The sequence below is a fragment of the Anolis sagrei genome, chromosome 4 (genome assembly GCF_037176765.1).
Source record: "Anolis sagrei isolate rAnoSag1 chromosome 4, rAnoSag1.mat, whole genome shotgun sequence".
NCBI classification, from domain to species: domain Eukaryota; kingdom Metazoa; phylum Chordata; class Lepidosauria; order Squamata; family Dactyloidae; genus Anolis; species Anolis sagrei.
The window spans coordinates 175,207,141-175,227,001 of record NC_090024.1 but is presented as its reverse complement, the minus strand read 5'-3'; the positions used below and the strand labels follow the sequence as shown (position 1 = coordinate 175,227,001).

The 19,861-nt window shown below is 36.5% G+C and overlaps 1 protein-coding gene across 2 annotated transcripts in view; it reads right to left on the bottom strand.

The window, feature by feature from the left end:
- BEND5 (BEN domain containing 5) overlaps window positions 1-19,861 on the bottom strand; it is a 995,828-nt gene that overhangs the window by 960,740 nt on the left and 15,227 nt on the right. For both annotated transcript variants that reach the window (XM_067467888.1, XM_060773472.2), the window contains exon 3: window positions 862-986. In XM_067467888.1, coding sequence (XP_067323989.1) covers window positions 862-986 — 125 coding nt within the window. The remainder of the gene's footprint in view (window positions 1-861; window positions 987-19,861) is intronic.

The window sequence follows — 19,861 nt, the reverse complement described above, 5'->3', positions numbered from 1 at the left end:
TTTTTCAAATATTTTATGTCATTTGCAAGCTTCCATCTGAATACTTGGGTAAATTCATGTATTGACTGTGTATTTATTTAAAATAAAATAAATACATCTACTAACATGCATACGGGTTTTATGTGACATTCAATTTGTGCTCAGCAACACATCAGTTGCTTTGTTCCTGTGTGAATGTAAGTATGCCATAGTTATGAGACAGTCAATGCAAAATGAAAGGCTTCAGAGACACAAACATGAAAATAAAAAGTGAAACATAAGATGATGTTGAAAGCATCCAAAATTGGTGAAAGACATGATTCTGAAGAAGAGTCAGAAAGAAATTTCTTTTTCCTTCTAGCTACCAGGACCGAGACAGAAAACTCAAAAGCAGAAATGAGTTTAGAAGCAGTTCATGCCAAGCAATAGCTCCGAGGAATGAAACTAGTTACAGTCCTAGTTCAGGATCCCTTCCTCTCAAGTATCTTACATGGTCCTAGGTATGGAGTGAACATTTTCTCTTTTTGGAATGTTGTTGTAACATTCAATGTTTACAATCCTTTTATGTGACAACATTTTACCACAGGTTTTCCCTATAATAGCATATTTACTCAAATCTAACGCTCACCTTTTTTGACTAAATTACCTATCCAAAATTAGAGTGTGCATTAGATCCACGTAATATGGTAAGTACTTTTTGAGGTTTCAGGGTTTTGAAAATTAAGGTGCACACTAGATTCAATGGCGCATTAGACTCAGATAAATACAGGTAATTATGGAAGATCCAATAAGGATCAAAATTGTCTTGACAATCTGAACATTTTTACAGGAATTTTAAACCATTTTTTTTATTATACAACATTTTATTCAAATGATACTGACCTGAGATTCTTTCACATTTTCAACTGTGAAGTTGAACCAGACTCGAAAACGTTGATTACATGTGTCAGGTCTGATGAAGAGATCATATTCAAATTCAGTAATATGATCGACACGCCCGAGGTTACCTAAAAAGAATAAATAACCAAATGTGATGTGATTCCAGAAAAGTTTTCTGATGTGACCATGTTTTTGCTAGAAGAATATTCTACCAGAAGTCTGAATGAAATTGCATGGGAAAATCCGATCTGCTTCTTACCTCCAAGAGCATACATTATTGGTAAAATAAATGTGGATCTATCATAACGATGAACCCCTCAAGCTATATGGGAATTTATAACACTAAAGCTATGCTTATGATGCACAGCTTTAGCTTTTCAAAATTGTGGAGATACATTATTTGGTTATTAAGTTTGTATGTTATATTTTCACCAAAAATATGGGTCAAGATAGCCAACACTAAAATACTGAAGAAGAAAAAGTTAGAATAAAAAGATCAAAAACAATTCAATGATCTCAAAAATAATAGCCAATAAAAAGCCATCTGATACCCATATCTTCTATTTAAAAAATCTTTATCATAGATCATTACAGGATATTTATACTTCATGAAGGTATATACTGTATAGCACTAGAACAGTTGCTAAGAAGATGCTTCTTGGGTTCACATAAATGAACCCTGCCTGTTGGGCCAATCTGAATAGTCGAACGCTGTGATATGTCTTACGCACTACTTTCTTAACCCCGTTGCTGGGACCCAGACTCCCTTGAAAGGAAGAAAGGAAAAGATCCCAGGGAAAGGGGAGCCTTGTAAGTTCCCCATTGCCGCCTATTGGCCAGATCTTCCCAGATCTTTTGGCTAGACCTGTGGTTCCCAAACTTATTTGGCCTACCCCCTGGAAATCAATTTTTCTAAATCTTCTCTTCTTTCTTTTATGCTTTCACTGCCCCCTTACAGTTATTCATCACCCCCAAATGCACCTGTGGCCATTACTGTCGTCGTCGTCCCCCCCCCCCCCCCCGGATCGCTGCAGCACCCACAGGGGGCGGTAACACCCACTTTGGGAATCACTGGGCTAGACTGTCTAGCCAAAAATAGATATTTCCATTATACAAATTTTGGGAGGCTCCCAAAAAAGGATCTGGGCGCCCAAAGAAATTTGGATGTCAAAACTGGATCGCCCTCCAGCCAAATTGCACAAGCCTAACAGTTATGTCATATACCATTTTCAAAATATAAATATCATAAACTACTTTTAAAATGACTGTCTGCAGATAGATGATATTAAAAAGCAAAATATTATGATCATTTTATTTAACTTATGCTAGGAGCTTCAGAGTTCATAAAGTATTAAAACATAGTTCTTCCTGGAAAAGACTGCATTTCAAGAAAAAATAAATCCTGTTTGAGTCAATGCTAGCTGTATTTTTAAATATACCAACAATTATCATAAAAATGCAAGAAAACACAGATATGTTAAGCAATCCTAAAATCTTCTTAAACCACACATTGTGCTTCTCTACAGAGAATTGTAAGATGAAAAATAGACCTTGAGGGTCTTAGACAAGCCTCAGGCAATATAAAGGAAAAGGTCAAACAGACTGCTAAAAAGGACTGTTATCTTCAGAACAACAACTTATCAGCCAGCTTGCAGCCCTGCTTATTTACCGTTATTGGTCCCAGAGGAAGTGCACTTCAACACAGGCCACGATTACTTTGTAATGAGTTTGCCAGAAATGGTAAAGGAAACTAATTTGTAACAATGTGCTGTTCTTTACACATGAACTTTTGCAGGCACTTTTTTTTTGGTCCAGAAATGAATAACTAACTTCAGCCTCCCTAACAAGCAGTGAAAACAGAAGTGTGCTCAAAAGACCAACTTCCAGGCATGAATGTGTTGAAATATCAGTAATTATCTCTCTCAGCTGTCCATTACACTATTCATGACTGCGATCAATTCCCCCGGGGTGGCTATACAGAATATAAATTTCAGGGGATGCATTTGCACACGCAAATGAACACCATTTGGAAGAAAATAGTCTGCACCTGTCACAGATTAATAACAAAAGGTCAGGTGCCCCCGTTTGCACCTCGAACACTCGGATATTGTGTGCCTTGCTTGTACAAATATAATTCTGGCTTGACTAAATAGAGAAAAGTGAGCAGCATGGCCAACAGAAAGATGAAAAGAATTAAACCTTAACTAAAACCTCTCATAAATCCTTTCTTCAATATAAAGAAAAAGCCAAGGCAATCTCAGGTATTATTTCCAAAAAATACAGAAAGTAATCCTCTTTTTTTGTTAATATATTGCCAGGCGCTGAAGTACTATTTTTCATCTCAACATAAAAATATGATCAAGAAGGAACAAACAGGAAATCAGTAATGCCTTTGCCGATGCAAGTTATATAAAACCCTTAAATAAAAACAATCTGAAAGCAGACCTGTAGAAATGCATTTTTCCCTGTCAATTTTTTTCTTCATGGTACATTATATACATTTCCATTTTGTTTTGTTTTGTTTGTTTTGTAAGTGTAAAAATACATATAAACTTATTACAAGCAATTGAATGAAGTTCTAGACAACAGAAGTATGGGGGAAATTTCAATAAGATTAACTGGTTTTAGACAGCAGCGCATTGTGACAAAGCCCTTTCTGGAAATGCAGATACTTCTTCACCTTCACCACAACCTTGAAAGAGGCTTCAATAATGTTTAGAGTTTATTACAGCTTAAAATGGACCAAATAACTTTTTCTTTCAGTCACAATTATGTAGGTACAAGGCACTCTCTTTTTTCTCTGCTTCCACATTTTAAGGCTAAATTCTGCAATACATTTTCAAAATTAAGTTTTGTTTTCTCACTATGAATATTCTCACAATTGGGAGAGATGATACAGGGTATCCCAAAAGTCTACATACACAGGAAAAAATAACAAGCACATATTGTATTTAATATTTTAATATTTAATATGTATATATTTTTATGATTTTATGTTTAGTAAAATTTTGTAATAAATGTTTTGTAAATAAAAGTTCTTTTAGTTATGGTTCCTGTTAGTTTGGGGGATGCTGGATTGCCTTCCTGTCTGAGCAAGGAACCTCACAGAATCAATGTCCACACTATTGCTCTCACAAAATGCTAATGATTGATTAACCTGTCTTGGGTCTACCTCCACCCAGACACTAACTTGATTTCCCAACAACAAAGTCCATACTTAAAATTTGAATGGTAACTGATTGTTCCTGAAGCTGCCAGTCCTGGAAGATTTCAGAGGAGAATATATGATAGTTTTCCTTGCTCACTATCTCTGGTATAGGGTCTTTGGAGTGCCCAATGGCCAAAGCGTTACTAAATTATGGGTTAACTAATTATTGGTTGATAAAATTGTCTTGAAATGGCTTGTCCAAGCCTGGATCTCACTGGGACCAACTGCAGACACTTGCTTCCATGATTCCCTGGTGGTCTCTGATCTAAAATGGCTCACAAAGGGGCAGACAAAATGGCTTGACACAAACCAAGGAAGGGTTTTTTAAAACTCCACATTTATAAAACTAACAAAAAATCATTACTATAAACTTTAGGTGAGGAAGCCTGACAAAGGGAACTGGAACTTACATAGTTCCAGAACAGGGCCTGTTACCTGTCATAAACATTCATTGCAAAATGAAGCTTGATCCTTTTTCAGTTTCATTTTGTTTCACATCTTGCTGTTTTGATGCACAGTATGACAATAGCAAAGTATGCTCTTTCCTGTCCCTCCTATAAATGTAGAGTACCCACAGAATACAATATTTCACCAGTTCTCCATGTATGTCTTATACCCATTATATATACCCTCTATCAGCTCCAGCTCCATGCGAGGACATGAGAGATGGGAAAACATCAAAAAAGATCCAGGCGTCCCCTGGGCAACATCCTTGCAGATGGCCAATTCTCTCACACCAGAAGCGACTTGCAGTTTCTTAAGTCGCTTCTGACATGAAAAAAAATGAAAAGCCCATTATATCTTTTCTCTTTTAAAAACAAACTCTACCTTCATCGGGTTTTAGAAGCTTTTCACATTAGCACTGTAACACCTCTATATAGTGTCATTCTCCAGATAATGCTTTGGCTTCTTTAATAGGCTGTTAAGTTCTGCTTCATACCCATTTATTTATTTATTATTTATTTATGATATTTGTATCCCATCCTATCTCAACCTCTGTGGAGGGACTAAGGGTGGCTAACAACCAGCACAGCATGGTGCCCACAACAAAAAACCATTTAAATATACATATTATAATAAAACATTATAAAAACATTAAAACAAATCACCGATTTCAGTCATCATCCTAAAAATAGTCCATCATAGTTCATTAAAACCGAAACTTTGGCAGAAAGTCAGTCTAATCTGTGAAGGCCTGATCCCACAGCCAGGATTTCACTTTTTTCCCGAAGGACAGGAGTGATGGAGCAGATCTGATTTTGTTTGGGAGGGAATTCCATAGCCGAGGGGCCAACACAGAGAAGGCCCTGTCTCTCATCTGAACAATTTTCAGAGTGTGTTGCAGTAATCTATTTGGGATGTAACCAAAGTGTGGACTGCCATGACCAAGTTCAACCTCCCAAGATATGGGTGCAGTTGGCGAACAATTTTTAATTGTGCGAAAGCTCCCCTGGCCACCGCTGAGACCTGGGATTCCAGGCTCAACTATGAGTCCAGGATCACTCCAAAACTGTGAACCTGCACCTTCAGGAGGAGTGTAACCCCATCAAGCACAGCCTGTAATCCTATACCCTGTTCGGCCCTCCAACTGACCAGAAGAATCTCTGTCTTGTCTGGATTTAGTTTCAATTTGTTCGCTCCCATCCAGTCCATTACAGCTGCCAAGCACCGGTTCAGGACCTGGACAGCCTCCTTAGAAGCAGGTGGGAAGGAGTGACAGAGCGGGATGATCTCTCCCAACAGCTTCATGTATATGTTGAACAACATAGGGGACAGTACTGAGCCCTGTGGGACCCCACAGAACAATTGCTGTGGGCCCGAGCAGGTGTCCCCTAACAACATCTTCTGGGAGCGACCTTCCAGATAGGACTGGAGCCACTGAAAAACAGTACCTCCAAGACCCATTTCTGCAAAATGTCCCAGAAGGATACCGTGGTCAATGGTATCAAAGGCCAATGAGAGGTCCAACAGAACCAACAGGGACACACTCCTCCTGTCTAGTTCCTAGCGAAAATCATCCATTAAGGCGACCAAGGCTGTCTCTGTACCATGTCCCGCCCTAAAGCCCAACTGCGCTGGACCATTGTGTCTTTTCTACCTCATAATCAAACCAATCTACTGATTTAGCAAGGTGGTCATTTTAATGTTATATTGGCTGTAGCAATAATCTCCATGAGAACATTAAATAATAATAATAATAATTATTATTATTATTATTATTATTATTATTATTTTCTTCACACTTTCCACAACAGTTAGGCTTTAAGAATGTTCTGAGTTTATTGCATTTTAAAAGTCCCTAGTCATCCAGCTAAATTTTTCTTTCACCCACAATTATGTAGTACATGGCATTCTCTTTTTAAAATAATAATAACAACAACAACATTCTGATGTGTCCTGACTTAAAATATACCAAAGGCACACAGAAAATGCTGTACCTTCTCTTTGGTTCTCACCTCTGCCAAACTGGCTATTGGCTAAACAATTTCTTCCTATAATACCGTCTTCATATGTGTGTACCGAGTCGTAGCTTGACAAAATAACAATACGTGAAATCTTATTAAAATGCTCATTGTTCCGCAGGATAGCTAAACTGTACTGTTTCCATGTTGCCTAGACTGTTAGAATTACTTTTATTATGTAATTGCAGTAAAGAGGGGGGAAAATGAAAAAATGTGTGTGTGTGGTTGGTTGATCCCTTTACTCCTGAGTAAACCACTGAACAGCAGTTGCCCCACTTGCCTTTTGCCTGAGCAAAAATGAAATAAAATAAAATAAAAATCAGGTGGTGGCCATTTAAGAAGAGAAGAGGTACATGTCCATGGGAAGCCACCCTGGAGGAAAGGCACTGAGCATAGGCTAGGGATGGAAAAATATTTGATATTATTAATTTCCCTGAAGAGAAAAGGGTTTTTCTAGCATCAGTGAGATTTTTCTAGTCTTTTCGAAGCAGCTGCATGTTACTAGGGAATTAATCGTGTGATCATAAAGTTGGGCTCCTTCACAAGTTTGACTTATCTCTTAGATTTCCAATTGAAGTACAAGAGCTGATTTTCTTTGGATCACACTTTGTCCATATCTTTGCCATTTAAATCCTGTTTTGTTTAATACTATCATGTTGCTAGTTGCCATCATGGTAATTTTCTCAGCCTCCCCTCAGAAAAAAAGTTCCTGATTACTTTAAAATATTGACATTTTGAAAGATACCATGGTATTTTGGCCTTCTCTTTCGATTAGGCTATTTTCAAGAGACTAGCCTTTTCCTGTTATTTCATTTTAACAAATACAGAATCATCTGTTTGTAGCAAATTAAACAGTAATCTTTTTCTGCAAATGTCAAGTGATATTTAAATGTTTTCGTGACAGATAAATGATTATTAATATTAATGCAATGAAATTGCTGTTTTGTCCTTTGATATTTACAAATATACAAAGAATGTCAAAACAGTTTCAAAGCAGAAGAATTCATTGGCCTACCATCCATCTTCCTTTTACCAAGAAAAAAAATCATAAAAAATGCCAACCTTTAAAAAATGTGTTTGTGGCATGAGGGACAGCTGAAAATTAAAATTCATCATTGCTTATACAGTACATACACTTCCATGTGCATAATTGTCATAGTGCACTTCAGTTTAATTTAAGTCCCATTTTTGAAATTTAAAGACTGCTTTAGTATAATAAAAGTATCGTTACTATTTTTATAATTAGCTGCTATAGAATTGAATGAGAATAGAACCTTATCTACAGTTTATAAAAGCAAGGTCATAATTCAACACAGAAAAGACTTTATGTAAAACTCTACAAATTTCCTGGTTATGACAAGCAGCTATGAAGTCTAAAATTATGTAACTGTCCCCTGTTCTACTCTGTTTCTTTGAGATGCTTGATTTGTCCCCATATCATATAACCCTATAATTGCAATTGGCTATTTAGATATAGATCATAAAGACTTTCCATTCAAGAAGCTGTACGATTCACTAAAAGTTATAACAGTTTACCAGAGCAGCTGTTGGGCCTCCATCATGATAAATATACTGGTAGAATTCATCCAATTGAGCTGTAGAACATTAGTTATGGAAAGAACATGAGTGCAAGAAGGGAGAAAAGCGTATGGGGGTATAGCCACACTTTTAAGCCACCTGTCAACTTATGGTGACCCAATACTGATTCAAGAGTTCAGGTCAATCTGTGGAAGTGTTCAGGGCACCAGCTAGTCAGATGCTGTTTGACAAACTTTAGCTTTATACTTAGCAGAAAATTAACCGAAAGATACTTATTTCTAATCTAAATATTCCTATCTGATCATTATAAAGATAACTATATCAAGGTGGCTTTGCACAGTCAAATATAACCACTCAGGAAAAAAAGTCTTTTCAGACATATTTCCCTCTGATATGTCAGTCACATACTTTATTATCTTTTCAACACTGGGTTATAACTTTTTACACTCTTGGGGCTTTTAACACTTTTTACCTTTCTATTGCTTCGCTTTGCTTTTAAGAAGTTGTGTCTGGAGAATGATGAGACAAGTGACTAGAGCATGGTGAAACTAGAAAGATATACCACATACGTATAATAGTATTAAACAGCTGACACAATCAACTGATTGCTGATGCAATTAGACACTATCAATTGATGACATGCAGCCAAAAATGAGGCTAGTGACACATCTAGGGTACTGGTCTTTTAAAATGGCCATATAGATATCTTATTTCCCATTGGAGAAAAAGGTTATTCTTGCAATTAATAAGGACAAATTATAATCATCTTTGATGGGAGAGATATAAACTGAATATAGTACAAAAGCTGCCTCTCAAGATATAAGAGTTAGAGTTATTCCAACAGCCTCCAATCAATGGACCTAGCTGTTATTGCTTTTATGCTGATAATGCTGTTTCTGGCTGATAAAAACCCTTACGATGCTAGTAAAATACAAGGAGAATAAAAACAATTTCTATGAATATTTAAAAGGCTATCGTAATTATATTTCTTATTTAGATGGAAAAGTGCTTATGGAAGAATATTATTTTCTTTGGATGCCTGCAGTAATACAGATGTCTGTGTCTTTGACATGTATGAATGCAGAATATATACAACTATTCGATTCCTTATAAGGGTCAGATTTTACTGATTGTTTGTTAAGACAAAAATGAAAAATGTGATGATACAAATATGATGGAAGATGTGTGGGTCTTACATGTAATGTAGAGACAGTATAGGTGATGAGCCTGAACAAATGGAATGTCTATGATCCTCAAAAAGGGGAGTGATACATAATATATGTGTGGCAAAAATATTACTAAGATGCCTTCTCATTTTTCCATAGTAAAGACCCCAAGATTTAAATACTTAAGAATGCTAAAGTGATAGTTTGTTTATTTACTTTACTTTACTTTACTTATATACCGCTGTTCTCACCCCGAAGGCGACTCACAGCGGTTCACAACAAATAAGAACAGCAAGTGTTGGGAGCCCAGTTAAAAAGACAGCAATGAAGGAGTTTTCCAAACACACAGTTGAACTGGAAAATGGCAAAGAATTTTCAGTCTAAAAAGATTGGGACGAGGAAATACCTATTTCATTATGTCCATAATATTTTTAGATCTAATTGTTATGATGCTTAATTTTTGCTGTTTTAACTTGAAGCTTTATTTTTAACAGGGGTATTTGTATTTTGTTGGTGTTTATATAGATCTGAAAGCTGAAAGTTATTTGAGACTAAGGCCCCATCTACACTAAGCTTAGACACTTAGCTGTAATGACAGGATGGCTAACTTTTATTGAGTCGTGCTAATGTTTACCATCTGCCTGCAATAATTGTATTAGACAAATGTTTTTAAATATGTTTATTTATTTCTTATTGTAAATTTGTTTTTATAGGTTATTGTTTTACATACATATTGTTTTGTATTATCTTTTATATAATGTTGTTAAGCCGCTTTGCGTCCTGCTAAGGGAGAAAAGCAGATTATTATTATTATTATCAAAGCAAATAATCCATACTGTCTGCTTTTAACTGGATTGTCTGTGTCTACACTGCCGTATAATCCAGTCCAAAGCGGATAATCTGGATTATATATAACAGTGTAGAAGGGGTTTAATAGAACATTATACCCCAGGCTTCGCCAATGTATATTATCTTTATGTTGTGTTTGGATATTGCTGTTTTGGAAATGCTTTGGGAATCCACATCTGGTAGTATATAAGATAAGAAGGATCCACTGGTGAAAAATCCTTTCCATTTCTAGAAAGGGTGATTATGTAAAGAAGTGTTGAATAAAACACTGGTCTCAAATCCAGTATTCTGCTGGTATATGCTTTTGGAAAAGATACTGAACAAACTGTTTTAATGCCTTTCTATGGCCACCAATTTCAGTGATCTATTTACCTATCTATCTGTCTGTCTATCTATCTATAATGGTCAATGACCAACACTTATCTACTAATAAATAGGTTAGATTGTAGACCACAACTGTAAAGCTAATATCACCACATAGCCATTCACAGCTTTTCTTCACTTACCAGTAAATATCAAGTCTCAAGCACATATTTATGCTATCATTTCTTAAGTGCACTAGGGCAAAAACAATGAATTTTTTAAAAAAAAAATCAATTGTCAGAAGATGACACTGAAATACAAGGTGCACAAACACCATATGTCAACATATTGGGTGCAAATAACTGTAGAATTGTAATATGCCATATTGATTAAGCACGCTAACAAAACAATCACCTAATAGCAAAATATTCCTCTATTTTACAGTGGTCCTTTGGTATCTGCTGGAGGTTGGTTCCAGGATCCCCTATAAAAACCCAAATCCATGGATGCTCATTCCATGATACACAGTATCATATTAACATAGAGTCTATTACATAAAATGTCAAATTTAAGGTTTGTTTTATTTGTTGAAAGGGTTGATGGTTGAATTTGTGAATGTAGTAGGGCTGACTGTATACTGTAGTTTTACTTTTCCTTAGTTATACTGTACTATACAGCTTTAAACACTGGAGATTTGCACTTTGAATAGTCTTTTGCTGATGCTGGCATAGAACAGCATTCTCAAAATTTCTCCTTACATTCATGGCTTTGGATCCAAGCCTACATACAGAAACCAAAGGCAGAAAGCTAGGATTTTTAAAAGAGTAGAATCAATACACACTAGGGAGGACAGCAGAAGAAGAAAAAGGAGTGCAGCAGATATATTTGGACTAAATAATACAAGATTATAGATGATTATGACAAGCTTTAAGTTTTCCCAGCAAAAAAACCAGAGAAAACCTGAAACGAATCTAGGAATATAACTATAGTAGTTAAAATATTAAAGAGAAATTAAAACCTGAAAAGAAAGATGGTGGCATACTATCAAAGTAAAACAGCTACAGCATAATTATATGTTATATAAGCAAATAGTGATTGATGAGTGACACTAAAGAATATATCTTAGATAAAAGTTTTTAACTTGAAAAGGAACAGATCCAATAACAACGCATGAATAGGAATAACAAGAAATGTTTAAAAGCAAATCTTGAACAATTATCATACATAGTGCCTTTACAATCAAAAGGATAACCTCGTCTACATTAATGCCAAATCAATGTATTTCTACACTGCTGACTAATATTAGAAACTTGTGAGATAAGATTTTGTATCCCACTTTCTGTGCTCCGTATATGCATTGCCAAAATGAGTACTTCCTCAATGCACCTTGGAAACATCTCTCTCATACAGATCACATTGATTTCCGAAGGAGAGTGTTAATTCCATCTGTAACTCTTCCACTGAAATAAATGGCTTACATCTGCAAAATTGTAAGGGAGTGATGCCTACCACACACCTTCAAAACATGTTCAAGATGGATTGGAAATCCCCTGGACACGTTCTTTAGATATGATGACATGAAGAGGAGGGGAAGAATGCTTCTCTAGAACTACTACCATATTAGATTTAGGACATTGGCAGGATCATGTTCCATATCTTTACTATCACACTATTAGAAAATGCCATCAGATCTAAATATCTACCTTAAGTTAGAGAAGTAGTTAGAGAAGGGGAAGTTTCCCATTCCCCAAAGTTCGCAAAAGCAATTCTATTTTCATTTTGGGAATTGCAAACTATAGTAAGATAATCATCTAACACAAATATTGTAGCAATCCCTAGTACACTGAAAAAATGTCAACCTATCATATCTAATAGTTTGGAAACCATGGGGTTAGAGCAGCCTAAAAAGCTCTCCTTTTTTTCAAAGGACCTTGCTGAATGGGTTGAGCTGTGGTACAGGAAGCTGAGAGAGGTTGAAGAATATATATATATATATATATATATATATATATATATTTCCCCCTCCCCCCCCCCCCCCATTTTTCTATGAACTGCTCCTTTCATTGCCCTTGCTACAAAAATCTTTGCAGAGTCGCATGCAGGAGATTTTTTTTAGAAGAGCACTAAAGAGAGTCAGTTTCGGCATGTCCATAGACAAATATCTAGATCCAGCCCTGTAATGCCTTCACTGCTGTGTAAAAGGAATTCAGCAAAAGTATGATAGCTGAGACTCAATGCTGGTTGCTCGACATGGGTCAGAATTAGACTCGCGCGAGTGAGAGACACAGGTGCGTGCTATAAACTTAACTATTGGTAACTGCATTTTTTTTTACCATTCTTCACTTTCACCCAAACGTAACTGAATTACATGTAGATGAAGCATGCTATAAACTTAATGCTGTCTCGCACACGTCTTCGCTTCTCTAATTCTGACCAGTGTTGCGCAACCAGCATTGGGTCCCAACTATCATACTTTTCCCAGGAATTTTGTGAAAATTATATGGTAAATAGCAAATAAATAATATGAATGTTTTAAATTTGTTTGCCAATTACCAAACAGTTGTTAAACAGCAAATCCCATGTTGAAAATATTAACATTACAGTTCGCATGACATTATTTATATGTATTTATTTATTTGTCGTGTCAGGGCAACCAGTCAATTATATTACATTTCTAACAGAACAAAGCAAACAAACAGACAAAATGCAAAATTTATGAGTTTGGTAGTTGATTAAATGTCCTTTGACCAGTAGCGGACCACCTGGAGTGTTTCTGGTGTTGCTGCAAGAAGGTCCCCCATTGTGCATGTGGCAGGGCTCAGGTTGCATTGCAGCAGGTGGTCAGTGGTTTGCTCTTCTCCACACTCGCATGTCGTGGATTCCACTTTGTAGACCCATTTCTTGAGGTTGGCTCTGCATCTTGTTGTGCCAGAGCGCAGCCTGTTCAGCGCCTTCCAAGTTGCCCAGTTTTCTGTGTGCCCGGGGGGAGTCTCTCATTTGGTATCAATTCTTTATATGTAAGTTTATATTAGCTTAAATATAATTTAATAATTATACTCAGGGGGAATGCTATGTTTAGAACAAATTAGTAGAAAATTGAACCTGAATTATTAGTTTACTAAAATCTATTATTAACCTGTAGATTATTTGTTCCTAAAATACCTTCTACTTATTTATTGTAGGACAAGTCCTCTGCTACAGCACCTGCACTGACTGCCAATCTGTTTTTGAGCCCAATTCAAGGTGCTGGTTTTGACCTTTAAAGCCCTAAACTGTTCAGGTCCAACTTACTTATCTGGCCGCATCTCTTTATACAACCGACCTGCTTATTAAGATCTTCTGGTGAGGCCCTACTCTCACTTCCTCCACCGTTGCAATTGCGACTGACATAGACAAGGGAGAGGGCATTTTCTGTGGCCGCCCCGACCCTGTGGAAGAAATTAAAACAGCTCCCTCCCTTTCTTCCTACAAGAATCATAAAATATTCCTGTTTAGACAGACCTTTAGTGAAGGAAACTAAGCTGAAGTGATACGAAACACCATGTTTATAGGCTGGAACAAAGTGCAATATAATTTGACATAATGCCACAAGAATGTGAGTGTATATTATTATTGCTTTAAATTATTATTTTATGATGTTTTATACTTGTTATCGATGTATTTGGATTGTTGTTTACATAATTTAATATGTTATAAGCCGTTTTGGGTCCTGTGAAGAAGAAAAGCTGGTTATAAAGAAAGATTCTTATTATTTACACCTCCAAGTAAATATAGTCAAATAAAAGTAAATTATTTAAAATGCACAGTGGCTGTGACATCAAATGCCAGTTAATATCTGACATCAAAGGAAACAAAAATTGTGTCCAAGTGAAATTCAGACTATTAATATCTTGCAAAATGCTACCACACTAAAATAACCCTTTATGTATTGTAGTAATTTACCTTCACTTTATGTCATTACAGTTGATCCCAAAGTTTCCCCCAGCTGTGGAAAGACCATGCAGCGATAATAGATGGTGTGCACTCAGTTTGTTTTTAAGAAATACAAACCCTAAATCAAAATTAGCATGGTAAAGACTAAGCCTGGAATGCAATTAGACCACTGAATAGAATCAATAAAGGCAAACATGAAGAGTTATGTGCCTAATCAGAGGAATTTTATGTGCTTAACCAGTGGAATATTATGCTTCAAAGGCAACATTTTGTATTCAAATGAATTTTGAGCTTATCAGGAAAAATGTTAATAAATTATTTTCCTCCGAGTCTCATTATATAACATGTTCATCCTGAAATGGAGGGGGAAATGCTGATTTTGCAACACATCTTCCCAACAGTTCCTCCAACAAATATAATTTAAATAATTAGAGAGAGAGACAGTTGTTTATTTCATAAAATTTTGAACCAAGTTTCCCTAGAGCAGGTAAAAAAAAAACTAATCATGTGCTGGGCCCCAGTTCATCTCAAATGATTATCATAATACAGTAATATTTAAAAAGAATTTGAAGAGAACAAATAAAGCGTTTGCAGAAGCATGCTTTTATTATGCAAGAATTTTGAAATACAGCATTCCTTTTTCAACAGTTACTAACAGAAACTACATTGTTTGGGTAACTATTTCTAACAGTGTACGGTTTTCATTTTCCCAAGTAATTCTTAAACTTAAAATGCACAGAGTCACGCATGTAGCTGATATACCCACACAGTTCAAATGAACATGCATAAACACATATTAGTTTGAATAATTCTGTGGGGTATCCACTTAAATAAATGAAGTAAAATCAGCTGGAATGATTAACTTCCTCACTGATTTCAGTATATTCCTTTATGAACAGATGTGCACTCAAATCCAAATGCAAAGATACTTTGTTATTCAAAATACAGACCTCTGCATATTTACAATGTATTGAAAAGTATTCACACCCACAGCCCCCTTCCTTGATTTTCCAATATTTGTGGAATAGATATTACCCTGTTTCCTGAAAATAAAACCTAACCCAAAATAAGCCCTAGCATATTTTTTCAGGATTTTTGAGAATGCTCAAAATATAAATCCTACTTCAAAAAGAAGCCCTAGTTTCAGTTCATTAAAAAGTCAATTTGGTAAATAAGGCACTCCCTGAAAATAAGCTTTAACACATCTTTTGGAGCAAAATATCAATATATGATCCCCGTCTTATTTTTGGGGAAACAGGGTAATTAAATTGGCATTGCTATCAATGTTCACCAAATATTCAATACTATGAGGAGGTGAATTATTTGTATTATGGCACAAAAAATAAGTAAATAAAAATGCACTTGTGAGTTGCATTTATGTTTGCTTTACTGCTGCAGACCTAAATATGTTCCGGTGCAATCCATTGCCTCCTGAAATCACATAAGTAACTGAATGGAGTCTACTTGTGTGAAGTTCTGAAAACTACCACTATTCTAGATAAAGTCTTAACATAGGCCCCTTCCACACTGCCCCTATATCCCAGGATCTGATCCCAGATTATTTGCTTATCCCAGGTTATCTGACAGTGGAGACTCATAATCCAGTTTAAAACAGATAATCTGGGATCCCATCCTGGAATTTAGGGCAGTGTAGAAGGGGCAATAGTTGCCCTTCCCTAACTATGAAACTTAAAAAATGGTGAATCAAGTAAGGACTAAGTCTGCCCTTTTTCAACTTTCGAGCTGCAATTGGTCCTCAGATTCATGGCCACATTCACAACTACACCTTCCAAAACAAACATGTTCTTTAGTTAACTTTATCATGTCAGTTATAAAAGAAAATATAAGGTATACTCTATAGCAGAGCGGGAGATAACACTATTATGAATCAGTAGAAATGTTCAACAGTGTTTATCTCTTTAGTGTTAAATGGTTAAAATGGATAAATAACAGTTGGGAGCTGACGATTGAAGGTTACTTATGATTTTGAAGCTAACAAGCTGGAAAAATGTGAACCTTTACAAGGCCAACTATTTCCAACATCATTACAGAGTAATTTGAAATCACGTTGTTCTGAACAGAAGTATAAGAAATAAATTTATGACCTAGCCAATACTTATTTATGACCCCCAATCCATTATGTTCAAAATAGGTCATAGAGAGGCAATATTCCACTTTAAAAAGAGCAAGAGTTTTCTGGTAGAAAGAAAATGTCAGAAAAATAATTTCATGAACTCTCTACCACAAAAGTAAAACACTAATAAGATGTTCCGAGTTACAAAACATTTTATTCACATATCTCTTCAAGAAGTCAACTGGAGTCAAACTGAAAAACCCTCTTACAAGCCAACTGCCAAAGAACTCTCAATAGTCAACAATAATCTTTGTGAACATAAGAACAGAATAAGCTGTCTCACACCAGGTCAGACTAGCCAGCTACCATGTATGGTGACAGGCAGTAGTAATTTGGGGGTCTCAAACAAAAGTCTTTAGCTATTCCTGCTATATAATATTAATATTTAACAGCATTACCCCAAATAGAACTGTGAATGTATCATTCAGGTAAAGATTCTCAATCAATGCTATGTTTCACATTCAGTCTGTTATAAGAATCAATGTTTAACATTTACACAAATGACCAGCCATTGCCAGAAGGGACAGAGAGTTTCATCTATGCTCATGATTGTGCCATCATCACTCAAGCAGGGAGCTTTGAGATGGTTGAACAGAAGTCTCCAAAGCACTAGGTGCTCTCACTGCCCATTACAGAGAAAACCAGCTGATTCCTAACCCATTTAAAACACAGATGTGTGCTTTTCATTTTAAGAACAGACAAGCATCTCGAGCTCTGAGGATTACCTGAGAAGGAATCCCACTGGAGCACTGCAGTACACCCAAATACCTGGGAGTTATTCTAGACTGTTCTCTGACCTACAAGAAGCATGGCCTGAATATCAAGCAAAAAGTGGGCACTAGAAACAATATCATATGAAAGCTGACTGGCACAACCTGGGAATCACAACTAGATACAGTGAAGACATCTGCCCTTGTGCTTTGCTACTTTGCTGCTGAGTACGCATGGTCAGTGTGGAACACATCTCACCATGTTAGAACAGTGGATGTGGTTCTTAATGAGACATGCTGCATTATCACAGGGTGCTTGCACCCTACACCACTGGAGAAATTACACTGTTTAGTTGGTATTGCACCATCTGACATCCACTAGGAAGTAGCAACCAATACTGAAAGGACCAAGGCTATGACACATACAGGATACAACCCACAGTACAACAAAATTTAAAATAAATGAGCTGTTAACAAGGGATCAAGATCCGATCCAGCTCAAATATCTGTATCACCCCTACAGTTTACCCCAATTGACTCCAAATATGCAGTTCTCAGCTGAGTTGCTTTATATAGGAAAGGGGCCATTTTGTATATTATTTTAGCATTCTGACCGGCCAATAAAAATGTAGTTTTAATGTAAGGATCCCAGTGTGTCGTTTATATAATGTATTGTCAGAGGTATTGGTTCTACTCTAACTGCGGCAGCTGAGGTCTTTTGGTCCTCTCCCAGAAAAGTTTGCAGGTGCTGTGATTGAAATTGCTCTAATAGTGTGATCTAGTTTAGGGCTCAAACTTCAGCCCCATATAAGAGCATGGGGGTAATCTTAGCCTTATATATTTTAAGAAGTGGGTCTCAATGCACCTCAGCAAGGCCAAGATTTCTAAACCAGCACCTGAATGGGAAGGAACAGCAGTCATCAATGGAGAGTTTAAAGAACTAAAATTGTCAGATTTTGGAGGGAAATACCTTGTTTTCTTCTTTTATCCTCTTGACTTCACATTTGTGTGACCAACCGAGATAATTGCCTTCAGTGACAGAATTGAAGAATTCAGAGCAGTCAATTCTGAAGTAGTAGCTTGCTCTGTAGATTCGCAGTTCACTCATCTAGCATGGATCAATACACAACGGAAACAAGGAGGAGTTGGACCTATGAAGATACCACTTCTTTCTGATTTGACACACCAGATCTCAAAGGATTATGGTGTTTATCTAGAGGACCAAGGACATGCTCTTAGAGGCCTGTTCGTTATTGATGACTGCGAGAAGATCCAGCATTTTGTATTTTGGTAAAAATAAACTAACTACATTTTTCAAAAACACAACTAAGATATTGTCAATAAAGTTCTGTTACTTTTGAGGAAAAGAGTGGGTCTAAAGATCCTGGTTGGCTATGATTTGTTAATTTAAGCAGCAGATTTGCACGCACACCCTCGCTCTGGCTGAGCTTCTTTGATGATATGGGAGCCAGGAACCTGTCTCAGAAAAAATGCCTTCTAGGGCAAACTTGCTCTATTAGTTCACTGCCCAGGAGCCATCTATGTCTATTATGATGTTTGCCAAATACTATTATTTTGACTTCAATTTATTATTAGGGAGTTATTATGGCAATAAGAATTAAATCTTCTCAGCACCCTACGTAGTCCAACTTGCAAATATGACAATAAAATCATGTCATCAACATATAACAAAATGTTGAAGTGTGTTTTAAGTACCTTAGGCATATGTACCTCTGGGTCCCTCAACTGTTCAGGTAGATCATTTACCAAAAAAGCTAAATAATAGTGGTGCTAAGGAGCCCCTGGTGGCGCAGTGGGTTAAAGCGCTGAGCTACTGAACTTGCTGACCATAGGTTCAAATCCTGGGACCGGAATGAGCTCCCGCTGTTAATCCCAGCTTCTGCTCACCTAGCAGTTTGAAAACGTGCAAATGTGAGTAGGTCAATAGGTACCACTCTGGCAGGAAGGTAATGGTGCTCCGTGAAGTCATGCTGGCCACATGACCTTGGAGGTGTCTATGGACAATGCTGGCTCTTTGGCTTAGAAATGGAGACGAGCACCAACCCCTAGAGTTGGACATGACTGGACTTAATGTCAGGGGAAAACCTTTACCTTTACCTAATATACACCTTGTCCGACCCCTTTATATGTTTCTACACCATTTGTCATGGCTCCTTGCATCCCAAATCACACTTTCAGGTAAGCATTTGTGTAAAGGACTTTGATCAGTGCCAGCAGTCTGGGTTCTTATATTGAAACCTCACTTTAATAATTAATATTCTGCCTTCTTGATCCTCATATATTTTCTCTGGTTCTAGTTCCTTAGTTATATAGAACAACATCCCATTAGTTTTTTAAACATTACATGCCATAAATAAATGTCCCTATTTTTCTTGGATTAGCAGATGTTTGTCTCCTGATACAAAGTCAGATTCCGGAATGCAAGTTATGTCCACCTTATTTTTATGTAAGAAATGAAAAAACCTTTTCCTTTTTATACAATTGTTCAACCCATTAACTTTCATAGAGATTTTTAACCCATGTAATTTCATCCTTAACATCTCCTCCCTCTCCTATCCACAAATACTCCCCACATTGTGATACCATTTGCTATATACACTTAGAACATTAAACAGTCTCAGAACCCAATTCTTCTTCTTCTACTACTACATCTGTTCTTCTTCTGCCTGAAGGCTCTG